At 49.6% G+C, this 20,125-nt stretch overlaps 1 protein-coding gene and 1 long non-coding RNA gene across 4 annotated transcripts in view; both read right to left on the bottom strand.

The window, feature by feature from the left end:
* Positions 1-261: 261 nt before the first annotated feature.
* LOC104864568 lies at positions 262-3,234 on the bottom strand. Its single transcript, XR_780945.2, has 3 exons — positions 2,612-3,234; positions 1,477-1,646; positions 262-1,356 (listed from the first exon to the last, which is right to left on the bottom strand). It is a non-coding gene; the product is annotated as an uncharacterized LOC104864568 (long non-coding RNA).
* Positions 3,235-12,304: 9,070 nt separating this feature from the next.
* The window catches only part of Gas8 (growth arrest specific 8), a 17,539-nt gene continuing 9,718 nt past the window's right edge, over positions 12,305-20,125 (bottom strand). For 2 of the 3 annotated variants that reach the window (XM_010627603.3, XM_010627604.3), the window contains exons 7-11: positions 19,332-19,499; positions 18,932-19,018; positions 18,498-18,707; positions 15,685-15,750; positions 12,314-13,983 (exon numbers count right to left, since the gene is read on the bottom strand). In XM_010627603.3, the coding sequence (XP_010625905.1) occupies positions 13,834-13,983; positions 15,685-15,750; positions 18,498-18,707; positions 18,932-19,018; positions 19,332-19,499 (681 nt within the window). In that variant the 3' untranslated portion in view covers positions 12,314-13,833. Of the gene's footprint in view, positions 13,984-15,684; positions 15,751-18,497; positions 18,708-18,931; positions 19,019-19,331; positions 19,500-20,125 lie in introns of all 3 variants that reach the window. The other variant, XM_033757970.1, reaches the window with a different exon arrangement.

The following is a 20,125-nucleotide window of genomic DNA, read 5'->3' as shown; positions in this document are numbered from 1 at the left end:
TTGCTGTGAGTTTAAGCCCCCCTGGGCTACAGAGTGAGACCCTGTCTCAAATATTTAAGAAAAACGAAGCTGAGTCAGGAGAATCACTGTGCGTTTAAGGCTAGCCTGGACTACATAGCAACACCCTATCTCGACAAATAAACAAACAAATAATAAAGCTTTAAAAGATGTTATGCAGAACCCACTTTTAACAAAAGACACGCTCTCCGTCGTGAGAAAAAGAGACGTTTATTCCAGTGAAGGGAATGAGACTGAGGTCGGGATTCTAATGGCGGAGGGAGGGAAAGAGACATAGCGGTGGCTAGCAGGGAGGGACTCCATCCCTGAGAGAATAACGTCACCAGCGGGGAGAGATACTAGCAATGAACTGGGAAAGGGACTAAGCTTATATAGGTACGGAAGGGGCTAAGGAATCTGGGTGACGTACTCACACCTTAGGGTGGTCCGCACAGTCTGCTCGGGCACGTATACACTGATTAGATTATTCAGCACCGGGGGTGACAGACCCTATGTTTTAGTCCACTTACTCACTTATGGGAAGCTGCTGGTATTTGTTAAAAGCAGCCTGTTTGTTTTCCCCGTTGATTCAGGGCAGGCCTGACATTCCCATCATTTTGTTGTTATATAGAGAGAAGGGAGAGGAGGCAGAGCTTCTCACCGGCTGCTTCGGGGTGACAAATGGGCAGCGGTGACATCCTACACGGGAGAAAAACTTAGGGAAACATCTGGGATTGGCAGGTTACCATCCCGAATGAGGTTCTGTAAGAGAAGAGTGAAGGGGGCAGGGAAGGGGTGAACTGCAGTCTTGGAGGGACCACCAGAGGTATCACCTAGGGGCACTGTTAAAGAAATGGGAGGGCTAACTGGGTCAAAGGGCACGGGAAGGGGGCGGGAAGTGCTTAGGCTCTTCTTATGGATTATCGAACAAGAGGAGGGTGAAAAGAAAGGAAACAATTTGGTCTCTTTCCGGGGAGAAGTTACCCATAGTGCCCTGAAAACAGATTAAACCAGACTGAAAGTAAATAAAACATACACAAAAGTGAGGCATTTATACATTTTCTGGAATTTGAGTCTGCCTGATGGAAGTATGACTTGCAGACTGACAGTCTTGGAGGTGAAGCTCTGGCTCCCAGGGGCGCTGGCACCTGACTGAGCCTCCAGCAGCCCCTCAGTCCCTCAGAGGTCTCGGAGGAGGAGAGGGGTAAGAGCCAGAGTGGTGTCGGGGAGCAGGCAGCGCAGGGGTGTGAGGCTCAGTGGGGCCTGCAGAGTTGGGCACGCTTAGTGTAGGGTCTCTCAAGGCAGGACCCCCATGCCTAGTGTCCAGGGCAGCGGCTGTGTCACCTGTGGGGCCAGGGCCTGTGAAAGGGAAGAAGAGGCGGAGGGAAACAGGCAGCAGCAGTGGCGCTGGTATATCCCAGGCGGTCTGAGCCTCTCAGCCTGGGCCCTTGTCTGGGGCTCAGGCTGGGTGCAGACTACCTTGTTTTCAGCAGAGCCAGGCAGTCACAGCAGTGGTGTCAGGGAGGAAGGCCGAGTCCTCGTGCAGCGTAGGTCCCAGCTGTCCCAGTGGTAGCGGGCTGTGGTTCCGCTGCGAGTGATGGCTAGGAAGGGTCTTGGATTCCATGGCTGTGTCTTGTGAGGTGGCTCCACTCAAAGGAATGATAAGAGGTTGGGAAGAGGCCAGAGAAGAGGTTGTAAGACTTGAATAGGCTAAAGTGACTCCATGCTAATAAGCCAGACTGTGCTTCTTCATATGCTAATTGCTACCTTGGTTAACAGCCCGCCCAGGGGCAAATGGTTTGACAAAAGGTGACCCTAGAACATTTCCTGCGTAAGATAAGCAATGTGTTTGCAGTCTTGTTCTGTGAATTCCCTGACTCTTTGTTTAGTAAAACCTTATAAAAAGTACCTCAGCCCCTGAGCAGTTGCCTCTCTGAGCCACCTGGCTCCAGGAGTGCCATCTGGCCAGACTAATAAAGGTCTTTTACCATCTAGGCTGGTGTGTTCCTTCCTGGGTTTCTCGGTTCTCTGTCGTGTTCCTGGAGCCTCGCTGGGTGTTAGGGCCCAGCATCGTGGAGGCCTTTCGGCTGTTCACGCTCCGTGGAGTGGAAGTGAGACTTTAGGTCTTACACCCAGGCAAAGTGGCGTGGGTAGAGGCCAAGTCAGTCATCACAGAAATTGGCTCACTACCAAGGGAAAGGACACTTCCTTTCCTGAGGCTTCAGTGACCAGAGCTGGGTTTTTTAAAACCAGCACAGAAAATCACACTGGACCTGTATTTGTCCTGGCAGGGTGAGGGGAGTAGAGGAGTGAAGAAAAATGGAGAGCACAGAACTAAAGAGCAGCTGTAGTTCTAATCCAACAGCAAGCACAGTTGCTTGCTGTAAGCAGGTTTGGGAAGAGAGGGGAGTCAGGGAAAAGGTAGTGCATGGAACCACAAAGCAGCTGCAGTTCTAACAGCAAGCACAGTTGTTTGCAGTAAGGGGGGGACTCTTAAAGGTATGGCTGTGGGGGAGCGAGAGAGTGAGACCTTAAAGTCACCACAATCATAAAAGGCACAAGGAGTGGAAACACAGGGCTGAGGTGGCTAGAGGGTAGAAAGAAAAAGTCTTACCTGGTCTGAAGCATGTAGAATGGAGCTGAGCAGCTTGCCTGCAATGCTGAAGCAAAATCTGAAGAACATGTTGACCAGTGGGTTTAGTGGCTCCTGAGGTGGGGCCTCACCCAGTCACGGGACCACAATGTTATGCAGAATCCACTTGTCAATAAGATGGGCTCTCCATTGTGAGAAAAAGAAAAGTTTATTGCAGTGAACAGAGACTAGAAATCAGGAGATTTTAGCAGCTAGCTGGGAAAAGCTGAGTTTAATACATCCATCCTTGCGTGGGTGGGCTGACAATGGGAAAGCGATAGTGACAGCTGGCTGGGAGAGACTTCATCCCTGAGAAGATGGGCTAACACCAGGAGGGAGAGATACTAGCAATTAACTGGGAAAGGAATGAGGCTTCTGTAGGTATTGAAGAGGCTAAGGAATCTGGGTGACATATTTACGGCAGGTGGTCTGCACAGTCTGCTCAGGCATGTATACATTTACTGGACTGTTCAGCACCAGGGGGTGACAGACCATATTTTTTAGTCCACTTAACTCACTTACTGGGAAGCTGCTGGTATTTGCTGAAACTAGCCTGTTTATTTTCCCTGTTGATTTAGGGCAAGCCTGATGCTCAGTACCCTCAAGAATGAGGGCTCAAATAAGGAAGGGGAAATTACAACTGGCACTGAAAAATAAAACTTTTATTTTCCCTTGAGACAACTCACTTCCGGGGGCATAGGGCATAAACACTATTCAGCCTAAAAAAAAAAAAAGTGACAAAATATATGGATGCCAGCCCCAGGAGGTCAGGAGCCTGGTTTCTGTAAAAAATTAAAATAAAAAAATCACAAACTGAAGATGGCTAAAAGTGATAAAGCAAATGTAAAGATCTACTTTCTCTCACTCTGTTTCCCCATCTGTTCCTTACTATATAAGTCCCTCCTGCACATATGGTGATTTGAGGCAAATGGGCCCCTCTGTCTCTTCAGAGCTAGCTTTAAATAAATAAACCCTTTTTGTTTTTTACCAAATATATGCCCTCCTTTTTGGTTTTGCTTTGTTTGGTACCGGGTATGAAACTCCGGACAACTCAGGTCCTTGCACTTGCAGAGCCACTGAGCTATATCCCGGCCCTATGCATGCCCTCCTTTGATCTGGTTAGCAGGGAGCACACAAACCTGAGCCTAAGTGCTGGTAACAGATGACTGTACCATTCAACCCTTGCATTCCTATGGAGATATCCAAAAGAACCAACAGCATGTATTCATGTTTCCATTTAGACTTCCAAATATATAAAATTATGATTCCTACACCAATTATCTCAAATGAGATAAGGCAAAGCAATTAAATGTGTACAATAAACATCTCTCCCCTTCAGTTTTTCTGCTTTATACAATGGTAAGACTGACAGAAAATTGGGTGGCATGTGCTTCTTAGAAAATGTCATGTCTTTACAGAAACCACATGCAGAGCAGTTCCTGCTTTGTCTGCAAGACAGTTTACAATAACTGCTTAATTTCTGTTTATACAGGAGGACCATGAAACTGAAATTTAGCTGCCCAATTGTATTTAGCCACCCCACAAATAAGCTCAAATGATACTTCAACACAACAAACTTTGGAAAGTTGAGAGAGTAGACATTATCTGTCATCTTTAGTAGAGTCAACTATTTAGCCTGGAAATGTTGGCTTTTTCTCTTAAATATTCTTAGAACTTTCCCTCTAATTTTGCTAGACTGGATTCCAGAAAAAGTCCTCATGTGAAGGTTAAGTGTGAGAGCCATATTCTGTTGTATTATACAAATTTTTGCTAATTGCATCAACCAAAGACAGTTGGTTTGCTAAATAAATGGTACTGAAGGCCTGGGGTTTAGCTCAGTGATTCCACCACCTGTCTCACAAGTGCAAGAGCCTGAGTTTGATCCCCAGTACAAAAATAAATAAATAAATAAATGGTACTGAAAGAATCCTGACCCTGGCACTACTTAGTCCAAATAATTGTGACCAAAGAAAATTATACCACAATGTAAATATTGTTAGAACTAACGAGGTGGCTGACATTAAAATATACAGATCAAGTCATAGTCTAGAAGTTTATAAAATAAGTCAATACATTATTAACCCTAAAAATACCATGTATAAGACCGAGCCCCTTAAGAACTTGTGACAGCATTTGAGATGGATGCCAGATTCTACGCAAAACAACCCATTTCCTCTGCTGCTAAGGGTATAATTTAAAGAAATCTCAGAGATTACTGAGATAAATCTGGATCCACCTGTGACTGACAGAAAATGTTGATTGGTGGGATTTAAAATGTTTTTCTTTTTTAAAAAATCACCCATAATACATAACCTCTGTACAAAGAAAAATATAAAAATCCTATATAACCATGTTTGACTACACTACTTAATTTAAAACATAAAGTCACTGGTTGAAGTTTTTCCTACGTTTCTAATTTCTCTGACAGCACTGATTTGTGGACTAATATTTATATTTAGCTCAGCTGCACTTATGGAACAAGATTTCATTTTCAAAAGGGCATAAATTTTCCTTTAGCATAAGGCCTCTATTTTTAACAGTGGTTATATCTCTAAAAGTTAACAATTTATAGAGCAAATATTTTAACTACTGTATATTTTTCTACTTTGTACTCTGCAGTTGTAATATTTACAAAAGACTGATGTCTACACAAAAAATTCTTTCACTCTCCCAACCCACCTTAGTCCCTTTTTCCTCCTCCCTCACCTCTGACCTAATTGGGGAAGTGTGGGACTTTCAGACAGGGTATGCAAACAATTTAGATGGGTTACTTGATTTTAAGTGAGTATAAAAACAATTAAAAGATGAGATCATTCTTAATTCAAGTATGTTCCAGTGCCCCAAAAGTTATTTGACAAACAGTACTTACTGACAATATAGAAAAGGTGAGCCATTCAAAGATACTATAACAATCTTAGGCCTGTAACAGCTGAACAGAAAGAAGGCCATTTTACTCTTTTAATAACAGCATTAAAGATTAGACACCAATCCTGTGGTTACTGGTAAACAAGTAGCTTAAACCAGGAGTGTCAGCACATGCCTGTAATCCCAACACTCGGGAGGCTGAGGCAGGAGGATCAATGTGAGTTTGAGGCTAGCCTGGGTAACATACTGAGTTCAAGGCCTGCCTGAATTACAGATAGAGTGAAACTCTATCTCAAAAAACAAAAAATAAAACAAAACAAGTTTAGGATCAGGGATGTAGCTCAGTAGCATCACACCTGCCTGGCAAGAGCAAGGTCCTGAGTTTGACTCCAGGTACCAGGAAAAAAAAAAAAAGTGTTCACGACACTATATTACCTGCATTTTGCTAACAATATTTCCCTAAAAATTAGCAACTTTACAGTGTTATTTTTCATGTTAAACTACTATTGACTTTCAGGAGAAATAACTGTATGTGGCTGATCGTGACATAATGCCAGTTGTGAAAATTCAGAAAAATTCCCAAAATAGCTAATTGAAGTTCTTTGTCAAAACAGAGAAACATAAAGAAATAGCCTGAATCTGCAATTATGAATTAAAAGTTTTCTCCCAGGCAGGATAGGTGGTGAAAGTGAAGTGGGCCTAAGAATTGTATTATCCTATAAAAGCTCCATTGATTTCCTGACAGAGATAACCTAATACCTAACGATATGTCAAGCAATGATACATACTCCAGCATAAACACTTATTTACAATCTTAAGGTTGATGTAAAACTAGCTTGAAGCCAACCAACACCAACCACAAAGGCTAACCTTACCATTCATCCTAACCCAACCCTGGCTCCTGACTGTGGGTGGCCCTTTTCCCACCAGCCTCCCTGTCCATCCTGACCCCTCTGCACACCTCCAGGCCCCTCCTTACTTGCTGCACCTCACACTCTTGTTGCTCAGCCTGAGGGATGCCTAGGGCAGGCTTGGGTGGTTGGCGAGGCCTGCAGGTACTCACGTCCCAACCTGCTCAGAGACAGTCCTGGAGGAGGATCTGAGGCCATGGAAGGAGGCTTCTCACCTGCTGAGGACAGACATGAAGCAACACTCTGTGGTGACTCCTCTAAATATCTGTCTAAAGGACAAAAGCATCGCTCTGGTCAGCGGGTGGGAAGAGTCCAGAAAAGAGCGTGTGTACCGAGTAAGGTCACAGGAGGGGGCAGAGCCTGGCTACAGGCTGAGGAGGGGCACGGCCAGGGCTTCTCAGCGCTGGGCGTCCTGAGGATGGGTCTTGGGAGAAACGGGCCAGGTCACAGCAGGGGCGGGTCTGGGTTCAGGAGAAGGAGGGGCATAGCCCAGGAGAGCCAGGATTGGGTACAGCAGGGCGTGTCACACGAGCAGAAGGAGTTTGGGTTCAGACACCTCTCAGGTGTGGGCACCCTGAGGCCGATCACATAGTAGCCAGCTGGGTGTCAGCAGCAGTGCTCTGTAAGCCTGGTCTTCTCAGTGCTTTTTTTTTTTAGTCCAGCTTACCCAGAAACCTGACAGGAGGGGCTTGGTGACAACACCTGCTGACTCCACAGCCTTGCCCACCAGAGGTCATTGAATCTTGCACATGTTCGCTTCAGCAGCACATATACAAAATCTTGTACGTTATAACCCAACCAAGAAGCGTTGGTGTGCAACCCCCAACTACAGCACCCAGACATCTCGGCCTGACAGCTCACCAACCCCAGTCATAGAACTACATTACCCAGAATCCTGGGAGTGACCTCACAGACTACATTACCCAGAAGACTTTGTGTGCCTCAACCACAGGACTGCTGTACCCAGAAACTTCCACATGCCCCCGCCCTAGTTCATGGTTTACACCATTTCTCACAGGACTATGGTAACAAGAAGGCTCCCCTGTGTCCCCCACCACAGGACTCAGGTATCCAAAAGCCTCTGCATGCACACAACTGTACTACAGTGTCGCGAGCCGCGACGTCGGGATCCTGCCAGCAGGTCCTAAACATGAAAGGACGAGGACAGAGAGACGAGAGGCACCTTTCTTCTCATGTTCCTTGCTTGCTTTATTACCAAACCTTTCCCTTTTATACTCTCCCGCTGCACGGGAGCGACAGTACCGCCCACACATTCCAGAGGGAAACAATAACAACTATTATGGGTTACATCTGCTAGGCAATAGATCAGACCACCAGCTGAACTAGCCCGTTGCCATGGGCGACGGCACGTCCACACTGCTCGGGTGAATCACAGGTCAATATGGCTGCACTCATGTCGTGTTCCTTTACAATGCTCTCCATACTACAGCAGCCTTAAATTTCCATGTGCCCCGCCATGATGACCCAAAGATTCTGCATGGTGAAAGCACTGCACTACCCAGAATCCTTCCTCCACCTACAAGACCCAGAACCCTATGGGTGCTCTACAAGGACTAGAGAATGTTCTCCAAGGACCCTGCTACCCAGAATCCTCAGTACAAGTATTGCAGTTTCCAGAAGCCTCAATGTTGCTTTTCTGTAAATGATACCCAGAACCTTCCACAGGTCACAGGATTGTAGTACACACAATACTCATGTGCCCCCATAAGGAGGAAGGTACCCTGAATCCTCGACGGGCTCCCTCACGAATATACTCAGATCCCTAAGTGACACAAACACCCCAGGACTATGGTATGCAAAATCCTTGCCATTTTCAGTCCTCCCAAGTGGAATACAATATCCTGAATCCTTAGCATACCCCCATGGGATTCTATTACCCAGAACCTTTGGCATGATGTCCCCACCCCTGCCCCAAACTGCAGTACCCAGAACCCTTGGTGTGGCCTACAACTGTAGTAAACAGGATCCTCAGCCAGTCCCTGCAGATTCATTGCCCAGAATTTATGGACAGCCATCCACTCATGTTTATAATACAGCCAGTCTTCAAGGAGTTGTGCTAGGGAGTCTAAGGTCCCTTGGTCCACCTGGTGATGCAGGAATCTCCTGGCTTTTGCTTCTCCTGGCTGGCTACGTGAAGAGTGAGTGATAAAGTGGTAACTTTTATTCAGCAAGCCACTTTTAGAAGGAGCCCTAATTTCTATATTTTTAGGAGCATTATAGATAAATTGAGTACATTTGCAATTTCTATGCTACAGGTAAATAATATCTCATGTCCAGCACCCCACCCCCAAAACAAATGTATTCCAGAGGCAGGAAAAGTGAGGCCTTTAATCCAAACTCTTGTAAGAGTGGTCCCCATACAGAGACAGATACACACCATTTGAGAAGCTGTTTTTATATTCCTATCTCACAGGAGTCCCTACCCTGACCTCCGATGGCCTGGGATCCAGGATTCAGTCTATTCTGAGCAATCTATTTCATCCCACACCCGTTGTTCCCCTTTCCCCCGACCCTTTTTTTCTTTTTTATTCCCTCCACTCTCTTTATTTCTTTGTAGTTAGTTTTAGTCTTTTGGCTTCCCAGGATTGAAAAGACTAATCTCTGGAGTGAGTCTTTGTACAGCCTTTGACCAAGCTATGTCTGAGGGTAAGGACTTTTACTAGAGCAGTTAATGAAATATGGACCAGTTAAAAATATTTTTACCTCTCCATCTTTGGACTTATTATTTTTGCTATACAAAACTTAATTTTCAGCCTGGTATGGTAGTGCAAGCCTGTAATCCCAACACTTGGGAGGCTGAGGCAAGAGATTCATCAAGAGTTTGAACCTTGCTTGTTCTACATAGTGAGTTCAAATTCAGCCTGAACTATATAGCAATACCCTGGCTCCAAAAAAAAAGTTTATTTCATGTATAATTCTGTATTTTGAGTTACAGTTAGGGAGGACAGAGAAAGAAGAGTGAGACAGAGACAGTAAGGGATGAGCTACACACATTCAGGGATGCTGGCCCCTTCACAAATGGATGCAGGTCCTATGCAACAGCTAAGATATGGAATCAGCAGAGATAAACATTAATTGATGATTTTTAAAATGATATGCATACTACATAATAGTATTACTAAGCCAAAAAGTAAAATAAAATCCTGTCATTTTCAGGAAAATGGGTGAATTGGACGATACCATGTCACAGAGTCAGAGGGAAGCATACTTTGCAAATTTGTCTGATGTCATGAGGGCCCTGTCATGCAGGACCTGGCTACTGTCTCATTACAGATGTGTCCAGAGCACACACTGCCCAGTGATGGCCTGGTTCTCCCAGAGGGCCCCTCGCAGACAGCCTGGCATGGCCTACCACTTACCACACTGTTCTGTGCCCAGTCATTAATGTTCCCCAGGCACAGCTTCTTTAACTGGTCCCCAGAAGGTCAGTCTGGCTGGTTGTTTCTGGTCTCTGGAACCCAAAGGGTTTGCCACCATAGATGTGAGCACCTCTGAGAATAGTGTGCATTTAGACCTCAGCTGAATGCTTCCTAATTGCCCCGAGCAGTTTCCACAGGACTCCCAGCCTGTTGAGTCTCTTACCCTGCCCTGAAGGGGCCAGATTTTTACCCTATAAATAATCCATGCTCAGGCTGGGATGTAGTTCAGTGGCGCCGCGCCTGCCTGGCAAGTGTAAGGTCCCAAGTTCAATCACCGGTACCACCACAAAAAAAAAAAAATCATCACCATCATCATCATCCATGCTCACTGTGCAGTAACAGCAGTAATAGGAAATGTGATTTTACAAGGAGAATTTAAATTCTCAAGGAGAATGCAAGACCGCCAATAACCAACATCATGATTTTAAATACAGGACAACCAGATTTTAAAGAATTCTCTTTCATTTTATAGGTTACATAACACAGGGAAAATCTGTTCTCTGCATGTTACCTATAAAATTTTAATACAGCGATGCATTCAGACCCGTACACAGTCATCACTTGCTTTTGCTGTATCACTCCTTCCCCATGTGCACTGGTGGATTAGAGGGCAGGGTGCTGTGAGTTGAGGGAGCCTCCACCTGTCTTCTGCATTCTACTGAGGAAGAGGCTGAGGCAAGGTCACGTTACCAGCCGGATTAGTCAACCTTACCTGCCTTGCTGAAGGACTTTTCTCAAAAAAAATAAATAAATAAATAAATTCAAGAATAGGAAAAATATGAGAGAAAGCAAGCTTCTGTCTAAAAGAGACAGAAGGGCTACCAGAAAGTGGGCTGGCCCTCTTTTCTCAAAATTTTGCTACTCTCTGAGTGCGGGCTCTTCAGGACCCAGTGGACCCGCCCCTGCCCCAGGCCCAGGCTCCCCACTTGTGGCACCCAGCACAGACCTGGCCACCACAGGTGTGGTCCCACACGTGTCCCCAGGGCACTGTGGCAGGACGGGACCAAGCCCAGTGAACCCTGGCCCTGGGACGGGAACTGCCTGGCAGGGATCCAGGTAAGGAGGGCAAGCCTGACCCTTAAAGAGTTCCTGTCTCTTTATCTGTGGGCTGAGCTTCCACAGGAGCTGCAACCAGGGATTCAGGGGGAGCGAGAGCTGGACAGCACGGCCACCGGTGGGCCAGACCTGACAGGGAGAGGGGTGTCCGACAAACCTGGCACCTCTGAGGGCTTCCAGTCCTCTTGGACCCTGCCCACGCCTTGGCAGCTGGACTGTGGACATTCATCACAGCAGCGTGTGTGGTAGGGGATGTCTGTGCTCAGGCCCCCAGGCACTCACCCTGTCTCTGCATCGGGTCAGGGTGGTGGCTTGGAGCTCAGCAGCAGCCTGCTGACCACGCATGTGCTGGACACCATCTCAGGGCTCCTGGCCCAGGGTCTCTGTCTCTGTTTGTCCTAGCTGGAGGACTCAGACCAGCAGTGGACAGCACTGAGGGAAAGGTAGAAGGTGCTGGGGCAGGGAGGGAAGCCAGGGCACTTGCTCCCCCATGCAGGGTCCTTCCTGTGACCCCAGGGGCACTAAGGGCAGAGCACAGGACTGGCTGCTGTCCACTGTCTCCTCAGACTAGGGGGCCCACATCCTGATTCACAGCCTGAATCCTCTGTACTAACTCTGAGCTGCAGTTTTCTCTTCTGAGCACAGGGATGGGCCAGTCACCATTTCCTCAGCTGCACACAAAGGCCCAGGGTTTGAGGCGCAGCTCACCCCTTCCCCATTCAGCCTTCAAAAAAGCTAGGGGCCAGGGCCCAGGGTCCATTTCCAGGCAGCAAGGCAACCACACAGGAGGGCCAAAGAGACCTATTTCCACCCCGTCCTCTCATCACAGTGGGGCAGCTGGTCAGATGACACCAGATTTTCCTGGAGGTGACACACAGGATTTCAGAACCCTGGACAAGAGATCAGTCCACCCCACCTGGCCCCTTCATGCAGTTGGAAACTGGTGGCCATATAGATGGGGCTTGGGTAGTTACTAACCCAGAAATCCAGGCACAATAGACTGTATTAAAAAATGCAGGTTATTGAGCTGGGTGTGGTGGCACACACCTGTAATCCCAGCACTCTGGAGGCTGAAGCAGTGAGTTTGAGGCCAGCCCAAACTACATAGCAAGACTGTCTCAAAAAAATAAAAAAAGCGGGGCCAGGGATTTAGCTCAGTGGTGTCACACCTGCCTGGCAAGCACAAGGTCCTGGGTGGAATCCCAGTACTAAGAAAGAAAGGGAAGGAAGGAAGTTATAAAACAGCACAATTCATATAATCTGTTTTGTTTTATTAAAAAAAAAAAACTTCTAAACAGACATATTTAAAACATCTAGAAAAATCTGGAAAAGTATATTACCATATAAAGGGATTATTAGGCCAGGGATTTAGCTCAGTGGTTCCGCCACCTGCTTCAAAAGTGCAAGGTCCCAAGTTCAATCCCCGGTACCAAAAATAAAAAAACAAAAATATAGGGATTATTGCTCACAGGGTACTGCAGAAGACTTTTTCCCTTCTGGCTTTTCTGGATTATAATTTCCTATATAAGACAGTGCAGCAGTGTCCCTGGAGACAGCCCCCAACCTCTGCTGCCCATCTGTATCAGGCTGTGGAGTATCCGTACCTCCAGGGTGCAGACTGGGAGGAGTGGGGTAGGATAGTCCTGTAGCCCTGTCCTCTCCCCAACTACACCGATACGGATGGCCACCGCCCTGGCCTTCTAAGGCCAGGCCAGATGAAGCCAGGCACCTACCAGCTGTCGCTTGACACCGAGAGCTACTGGAAGATGGGGCAGGAGAGGTTCCACCCATATGTAGAGGTGAGGGCTACAGACGGACGCAGGCCTCTGACACTGTGACCACCTTCATCCAGGCTGTGGGCAGACTGGTCTCACTTCTTCCCAGGCAGGTTAACTCACCTGCTTTGAGCTCTCCGAAGAAAGGTGTCCGGGGACCAGAGGCGTCACTGGCTGTCATGATGAGATGCCCACACCAGAGCTGCCTCTGGGTTAGGCTTTGGGGAAGGCCAGGCCAGTGCTGACTCACCTGCCCCTCTGTACACCGATTTTCATCTCAGCCCAGAGTGCAGCTCATTGGGCTTGCCCTGATGCCTCCCTTCAAAGAACCTGGAGCCACCATCGAAGAACCTGGCCTTTTTTACATCCAGCAGACCTGGGCTGCAGGCTCCCTGGCACTGTACCAGGGAGGCATGACCATCCCCCAGGCCCTGGGAAGGGCTCTGTCCCCCATCAGCTGACCCCACCCTACAGTCTGGGCTGCTAATGCCCCCAGGAAGCCCTGGGGCATAGCTTGGGGGCGCTGTGATCCCTCGCTGTCCTCCAGGGCCATCTCTGCTTCTCAGGTTGCCTTCACCATCACAAACTAGACCTAGAAGTTCCACGTGCCCCTGCTGCTGAGCCCATGGTCCTATACCACACACCAAGGGAGGTACAGCCAACCAGCTGCCCCCAACACACACTCTGGCACAGCCTGCCCAGCCCCTGACAGAGTGGACTCCTTGCTCATTGTGGGTGTGGTCACCAGCTTCCTGGGCCCCTGGAGCCTCTCCGGGCAGCTATGACTCAAGTATCAACCAAGTTAGTGCTGGCATCTGTAAAGCTGCTCCTGGTGTTGGGCAAAGAATGATGCACCACCCTGGCCCAGAGTGACCAGGGGCCCTCTGAGGAGCCACTGAAGTCAGGGGCAGGGTGAGAGGGGTGGCCACAGCACAGACCAGACACATGGCAGGGAGCGGGCAGACACGACACCAGGAGTAAGGTTCTACAGATGGGTTTCCTCCACAGGGGCAGGCAAGAAAGAAACAAACAAACTGTGGAAAATTTAATTTGCTGATGATGACCTCTAAAACAAAAACTTGCTGTCCTTGGTGTAAAAGAGTTATCAGCCGTTTAGTGATGCCAGGCAGGCTCTGTGGCATGCAGCAGGCTGGTGACTACGTTGGCGTAGCCACGAGTCCCGCAGGGCCTTGGCCCAGTGTCTGCCCTATCACAGCTGTCTCCAGAGGTTTGAAGCCCACATTGTCCAAGGGGATCCCAAAGGCTAGAAGCTTTGCCTCATACGTGCGCAGCAGGTCGTTGTGGGCCTGTAGGGACAAGGCAGAGTTAGGGAGGAAGGAATCCGCCTGGACCTAGCACTGAGGCTAATATGCTCTGGCCTATGCAGAGCTAAGTTCCTGTCCGTGGAGGAGTACTGGTGTGGACTGGAGACAGCCATGTGGCACAGAAGAACAAAGCCAACATATGCTAGTGGTTTGCTGTATGCACACCCAGTGCTAACACCTCTACGTGTGTGACCTGGAGGGCTGAGACCAAGGCTGGGGCCTGGGCATTTATCAAGGAGGGCCAGTGCCCCTTCCTAGCCCTGGGGGGCATGGTACCTCTGACATCCCAGCAGCTTTGTCTTCACAAGTGCAGCGCTGCCTGGGGAAGGATGAGGTCAGGCAGAAACACCCCCAGAAAAGGCCTGGGCAACAGCACTCGTGGAGCCAGCAGACAGGTGCCTTCCTAGCCACCATGCCAGGGGCTCTGTCCTCCACCCAGGAAAATGTAAAATCTCACAAAGGCCAGTTTCACTGGGTGTTTGTAAAGGTTTGATGGACTGAGCAATTTGAGAGGTATTTGTAGCTGGCCTGGCAAAGCAATGCTCAAAGGGCTAATTATCTATCCTCCAGATGGTGAAAAAAGCTATGAGCCCTGCGGCTCATAACTGGTGTCAGCAGTGTTGGGCTCCAGATAGAACTGGGAGGCTGTAGTTCTCCCCTTTCTCTGGGGTCCAGATCCCTCAAAACTCAGATGAAAGTTATGGATATCCCCCAAGAACTGCACGTATAGCAGATGGCCCTCCTTTTGTGCAGAAAAAGTATCAAAAATGTAAGAGAAAGGGGAGATAGGCAGACAGGAATCTGGGGAGAGGTGGGCCAGCCTGCAGCTTGGAGAAGGCTGAGGGACACAGTTATGGCTCCATGGGGCCTGAGAGCTATGGCAGGCACTGTCTGCAGTGTGGGCTTTCTTTTTCTTTTGAGGTGCTGGGACCTCAGAAATCCAGGGCTTCACATATATTGGGTAAGTGCTGTACTACTGAGCTATATCTCACAATGTAACACTGTAATCATAACTCCTTGGGAGACTGAGGTAGAAAGATCACAAGTTTTTAGGCAACTTACACCTCGTCTCAAAATTTTAAAATTAAAAAAAAAAAAAAGGTCCTGGAATGTACTCAGCGGTAGAGTGCATCTGGGCTCAACCTCCAGCACCGCATTACAGAGAAGAACAGAGGAGGGCTGACAATTAGAAAGTTAGTACACACAGAAATAAAGTATGCTTAATGATTGAATTCAGAATTGAACAAGGCCAGCTAGGTATTTGTGCAGAAACAAGCAAAAAAAAAAAAAAAAAAAAAAAAAAAAAAAGAACGGAGGAGGAGGAGCCGGGCATTTAGCTCAGTGCCTGCCTCCCAAGAACAAGGTCCTGAATTCAATCTTCAGTACAAAAAAAAAAAAAAGAACAGAGGACAGTAATGCCTGGACGAGGCCCAAACAACAGTCCAAGGATGCGGTGTCCACCCCAGGAAAGATGGCGCTGGGTCACACTGTGGGATGGCTGCTATTGGTGAAGCCTCCACGGGTCTGCACCATGCGGTGAGGAGGAAAACAGACTGGGATACAGTAGGCAGCATGGCCCCACGCCGGCACCAGGCTGAGCGACTCTGGGATGGCGTGGCAGCCCAAAGGCCACTCCAGGAAGGATGTAGCAGGCCAGGGCTGAGTGCAGAGGCACAGCCATACCTTACAGACCCGTGCCAGCTCATACTGGAGGTCCTTGATGGTGGTGTTCTTCGATTCCAAAACATCCTATGGAGAGAAGAGGCAAGTTTGAGACGTGTCTTTTGGCCTAGGCAGACAGGGTGGCTGGGGGCTGGGGGCTCCCTTAGGAGTCCTGAGATGTCCCATAATAACGGGCAGACTCAGCCGATATATCCAACCACCAGGTGTGTCGGCACACAGTGCTGCTGCATGTTCACAGGGAAAAGCAGACTGGACCAACAAGGAATGAAAGTGTGGTGGAGAGGGGCAGGTGGCCCAGACCTCCCAGCAGAGCAGACTATCACTAACTGCCACCTGCGGAACCACAGGACTACATTACCCCAAAACGTTTTTTTAACAGAAAGTAGTCTGTAGCTTTTTTAATTTTACCATGTTATAGAGCATGGTGTCATAGCCTGTAATCCTAGAATGTGGGAGGCTGAGACAAGAAGATTGCCATGAATTCCAGGACGGCCTAGGCTGCATAGTGAGTTCAAGCCCAGCCTAAACTACAAAGCAAGACCCTGTCTCAAAAAAACCAAATAAATAGCTGGGGATTTGGCCCCGTGGTTCTGCCACCTGCCTCGAAAGCACAAGGGCCTGCGTTCAATCCCAGGTACCACAATAAATAAATGAATATTTCACCATGTTGGCCCCAGTGCCCGGCTCAGCCCCTGGGATGCTGCCACTGGGTGAGGCTGCTGGGGTTCCTGTCTGAGGGGTTCTGTGGGAGCCAGAGTGAGGACCAAGACCAGGCCCAGCCCAGCTCCAGAGCCCAGAAAAGCCCCTCAAACCCTCACCTACCTCTTCAGCCTGAGAAGTATCTGGGGAGTGCAGGGGTGACACTTACTTCCCTAGAAAGTTCCTCACCCATATATCTGGGTAACAATAACCAGGAAGCACAGGGACTGACCCACAACTTGCTCAACTCCAACTGATTCTTATCACTGCATCCCAACTAACTGGCAGCAAAGGATTGGCCTGCCCCTCCTGAGGAGTTGGCAGGTCCTTCCACTTTCCAATGGCAGGACCTCACTCTATCTGCCCTGAGATGGGGGCCGCAAGGAGCAGGACAGAGCTGAACCCCCAATCCCATCCCCTGTGTCCTGCAGCCTCCATCAGGTCGCTGCTACATGGCAGCCCCACCCCAGGCCTGAGATTCACCTGTCCCAGGGGCCCAGATGCCATGGACCTGCTGTGTACCTGTAAGTGACACCTGCGCACCCTGGCTGGAAGCACAGGGACATCACCTGGGACCATCCCAGCTGCCTCAACAGGGGCAATTCCTGGGGAGCTGGCTCGAGGTAACTCAGACCCCTGCTTCTCTCACCCTGCGTTGTGTCTCCATCCGAGGCAGAGAGGGCTCTCTCTCCAGTTCACTCCTTGTGCCTAAACCTTCCATGACTGCCAGCTGGCCTTGTGCCCCAGATACAGAAGACAGGTCCTCCGCAATAGCCCTCTACCCTGCACACACACACACACACACACCAGGCCTGGGTGCTCCCCGAGGTCAGAGATTCTCAGGACAACCAGCACTGTAGGCCTCAATCGGGATGGGAAACAGGCAGAGTGAACAGCAGTGGGCAAAGCAGGCTAGAATGCTGTAAACAGAGATTCAGTAACTGGACATAACCCTTTAGGCTATGAGCAAAAGGATTTAAGTTTGGCTGAACTCTGCTAGCAAATCACTCTGGAAACACTGCCAATGGCTCTCTGCTGCACCACGCCCTCCCGTTCACAGCACTGAGACCACAGCATCAACAGACCATGGATTGAAACCTCAAAAACCCTGAGCCAAAATAAACCTTTCCTCCTTTAAATAGAAGAAAAAAAAGAAATGCAACCTGTGGAATTCAGTGAAAACACCTCTAGACAGTAGGGAGCTGAGGGCCCACGTCCACCTCTCTTTGGGCAGCAGAGACAGACAGACATTCACCCATCCGGAAGGATCCTTCCCTAGGACAAGCTGGCCTCCCCTCGCTAGGCCCGATGGGGCTTCAGGACCAGCTGTTTCCAACTTAAGAGTGGCAGGCATGTCTGGGAATCAACACTTATCTGACACCAGGGGCCCTAGGAAGTCACACCTGGGCTGCTGGATGCCAGCCACAAGCCTGGCAGTCACCAGCCATCCCAGCTGGCCAGGATTCCAGTGTCAGCCAAAGAGCTGCATACACTTTGTCACCTGTTCTGGGACTCTCTGGTCGGTGACAGAGCACAAGGACAAGGCCCAGTACCAGAAGCTCAACAAGCTGGTGACACATGAGATGTGAGGTTGTGTCTGAGGCTGTAGCCTCTCGATGCTTCAGCTAACCAAGTACCTCTGTCTCCCCAGCTGGCCAGCGGGGCTAAGGCCATCTCTCCTCTGTCCCCACGCAGACCAAGGACATCCTAGCAGAGCAGTGTCACACAGAGGAGCAAATGTCTGGGCTCTGCGAAGACCTCACTCTCTGTGGCACCCACAAATGCAGCAAGGATTCTGAACCACCTGAGTGCCCATGCCCCAAGTCAGTGCACCCTGGGGGCCAGCAGGTGCCAGGCCTGTCCACTGGCCAAAGACCTCAGACGCAGAGTCAGAGTCACTCTGGTTAGCTAGAGAGCAGAGGCTAAGGTCATGAGGCCAAGGTAAGGCTGGGAAACCCAGGCGCCCAGCAGCACCAAAAAAAGGAGACTGCAGTGGCACGCCTGCAGGACCCACCTGCTCCCAGGCCCCCATGGGGAGTGGAGGGCCTCTGTGCCCTCGGAGGTGGCACACACAGGGTGAAGACATGTGGGGGGGGGTCCCGTCCTTTACCTACCTCAAGTTTGTGAGACACGAGCGTCCACGCAGCAGGGTCCAGGTTGGAGGCTGCCAGCACCTCGTTGAACTGCACATCTCTCTTCTCCACAGCAGCACTCAGCACCTGCAGCTTGCGCTCCAGCAGTAAGTTTTTAAAGCCAGTCTTCCGCTGCACCTCCTGAATGGCCGCCGTGAATTTCCGGTAGAGCTCGTCCCGCTCTTGTTGCACCTGCAGAATGGGGCTGGGGTAGGTGACAAGGCCCCTTACCTAGCGATGTCACGACACAGAGAAGCCACTTCTCGCCTCTGACCCTGCTCAAGGCACACTGCTTCTTCAGACCTGGGAGACACCCAGCCCTCTACGGAACAGACCACAGGCTCTTTCCTTACAAAGCTGCTGGAATCAAGAAGCAGTCAGCTCAGTTTCCAAAGACCAGCGGACCCAGGCCGCACCTTGATGAAGCGCTGCTCCAGCACTTCGTGCTCCCACTGCAGGCCCTTCAGCTCCTTCTCGGTAACCTTCAAACGTGCTTTCGTGCTCTGGGGAGGAAAAGGGAAGGGGTCCGAAAGTACTCGGGGCTCAAACATGGGCTCCCAGGAGATGGCAAGCCTAGAAGGAATTGCCAGGAACAATCCAGGCCAGTCACGGTGACACGCAGAGAACGAGCCCTTGTCTCCTGCAGCACCACCACGTCGCTGCCCCAGAGCAATCCCAGGAAGAGAGAGCTGGTTTCCCTGCCTCTCTCTTCCCACCCTAGGGGCTGAGTATGGCCAGGGCCTTCATGTCACCTGTGTGCTTCTCCCTGAGCTCAGGAGAGCACACGCCAAGGACAGGAACCAGCAGGAAACTCACCACCAGGATCTGTTTGTCCCTCTCACAGTTCCCAAGCTTCTTCTGCATCTCAGCCATCTCGTCCTGGGCCCTCTGGAGGGGATCCGCCAGGCGCCTGCTCTGCGAGGCCACCTCCGCCATCTCTCGCTCCAGGTGCTCCTCCTTCTTTCGCATGTCTTCCATCTGCTCCTGTGGTGCAGCGGGGTGAAGAGTGGTCGGGACCTGAGACAGGCAGGTCCCGCCAGCCTCACCCATACTAGAACCCAGGCTTGCTTTACGTGTAAACAGACTTTTAGGTTTCCGGTACTGGGACTGAGCACAGAGCCTTCACACTAACCAACGTCCTCAGTCCCCTCTTCTTTTCACTAAGTCACTGAGTTGCTCAGGCCAGGATCAAATTTTCCATTCTCCTGCCTCAGCCTCCCAAAGTGCTGGGAATATGGCATGTGCCACCAGGCCCAGAGTGATTTTGCAGTCTTAACTGCTCCTGAATTTTCTAGGGCGCAGCAAACTGAGAGACTGCACTCTGTTCAGAATCCCACCAAGGTCGTTCCCCACTGAAGACCACCCTGCACTGCCAGCATCCAAGGGCCAGTGATGACTGTCTACTCCAGCTGCGGTGGCCACAGTAAGGTGCCCACTGCAGCTCTGCCTGGGTAAGCCCGGTCAGAATCCCAAGTGCTATCACTTCCCTCACTCTGCCCACACTGACAGACGCATCCTAACCACAGGTACAGGGTGTAGACAGCTCCCAACTGAGGGGGCACAGGGGGACCATCCATTTTTTTTTTTTTTTTTTTTTTTTTTTTTTTTTT

This window comes from Fukomys damarensis, unplaced genomic scaffold (genome assembly GCF_012274545.1).
Source record: "Fukomys damarensis isolate Sample0158 unplaced genomic scaffold, DMR_v1.0_HiC HiC_scaffold_32, whole genome shotgun sequence".
Taxonomy (NCBI): domain Eukaryota; kingdom Metazoa; phylum Chordata; class Mammalia; order Rodentia; family Bathyergidae; genus Fukomys; species Fukomys damarensis.
Note: the sequence above shows the minus strand (reverse complement) of the source record. Positions and strands in the feature narration are given on the sequence as shown.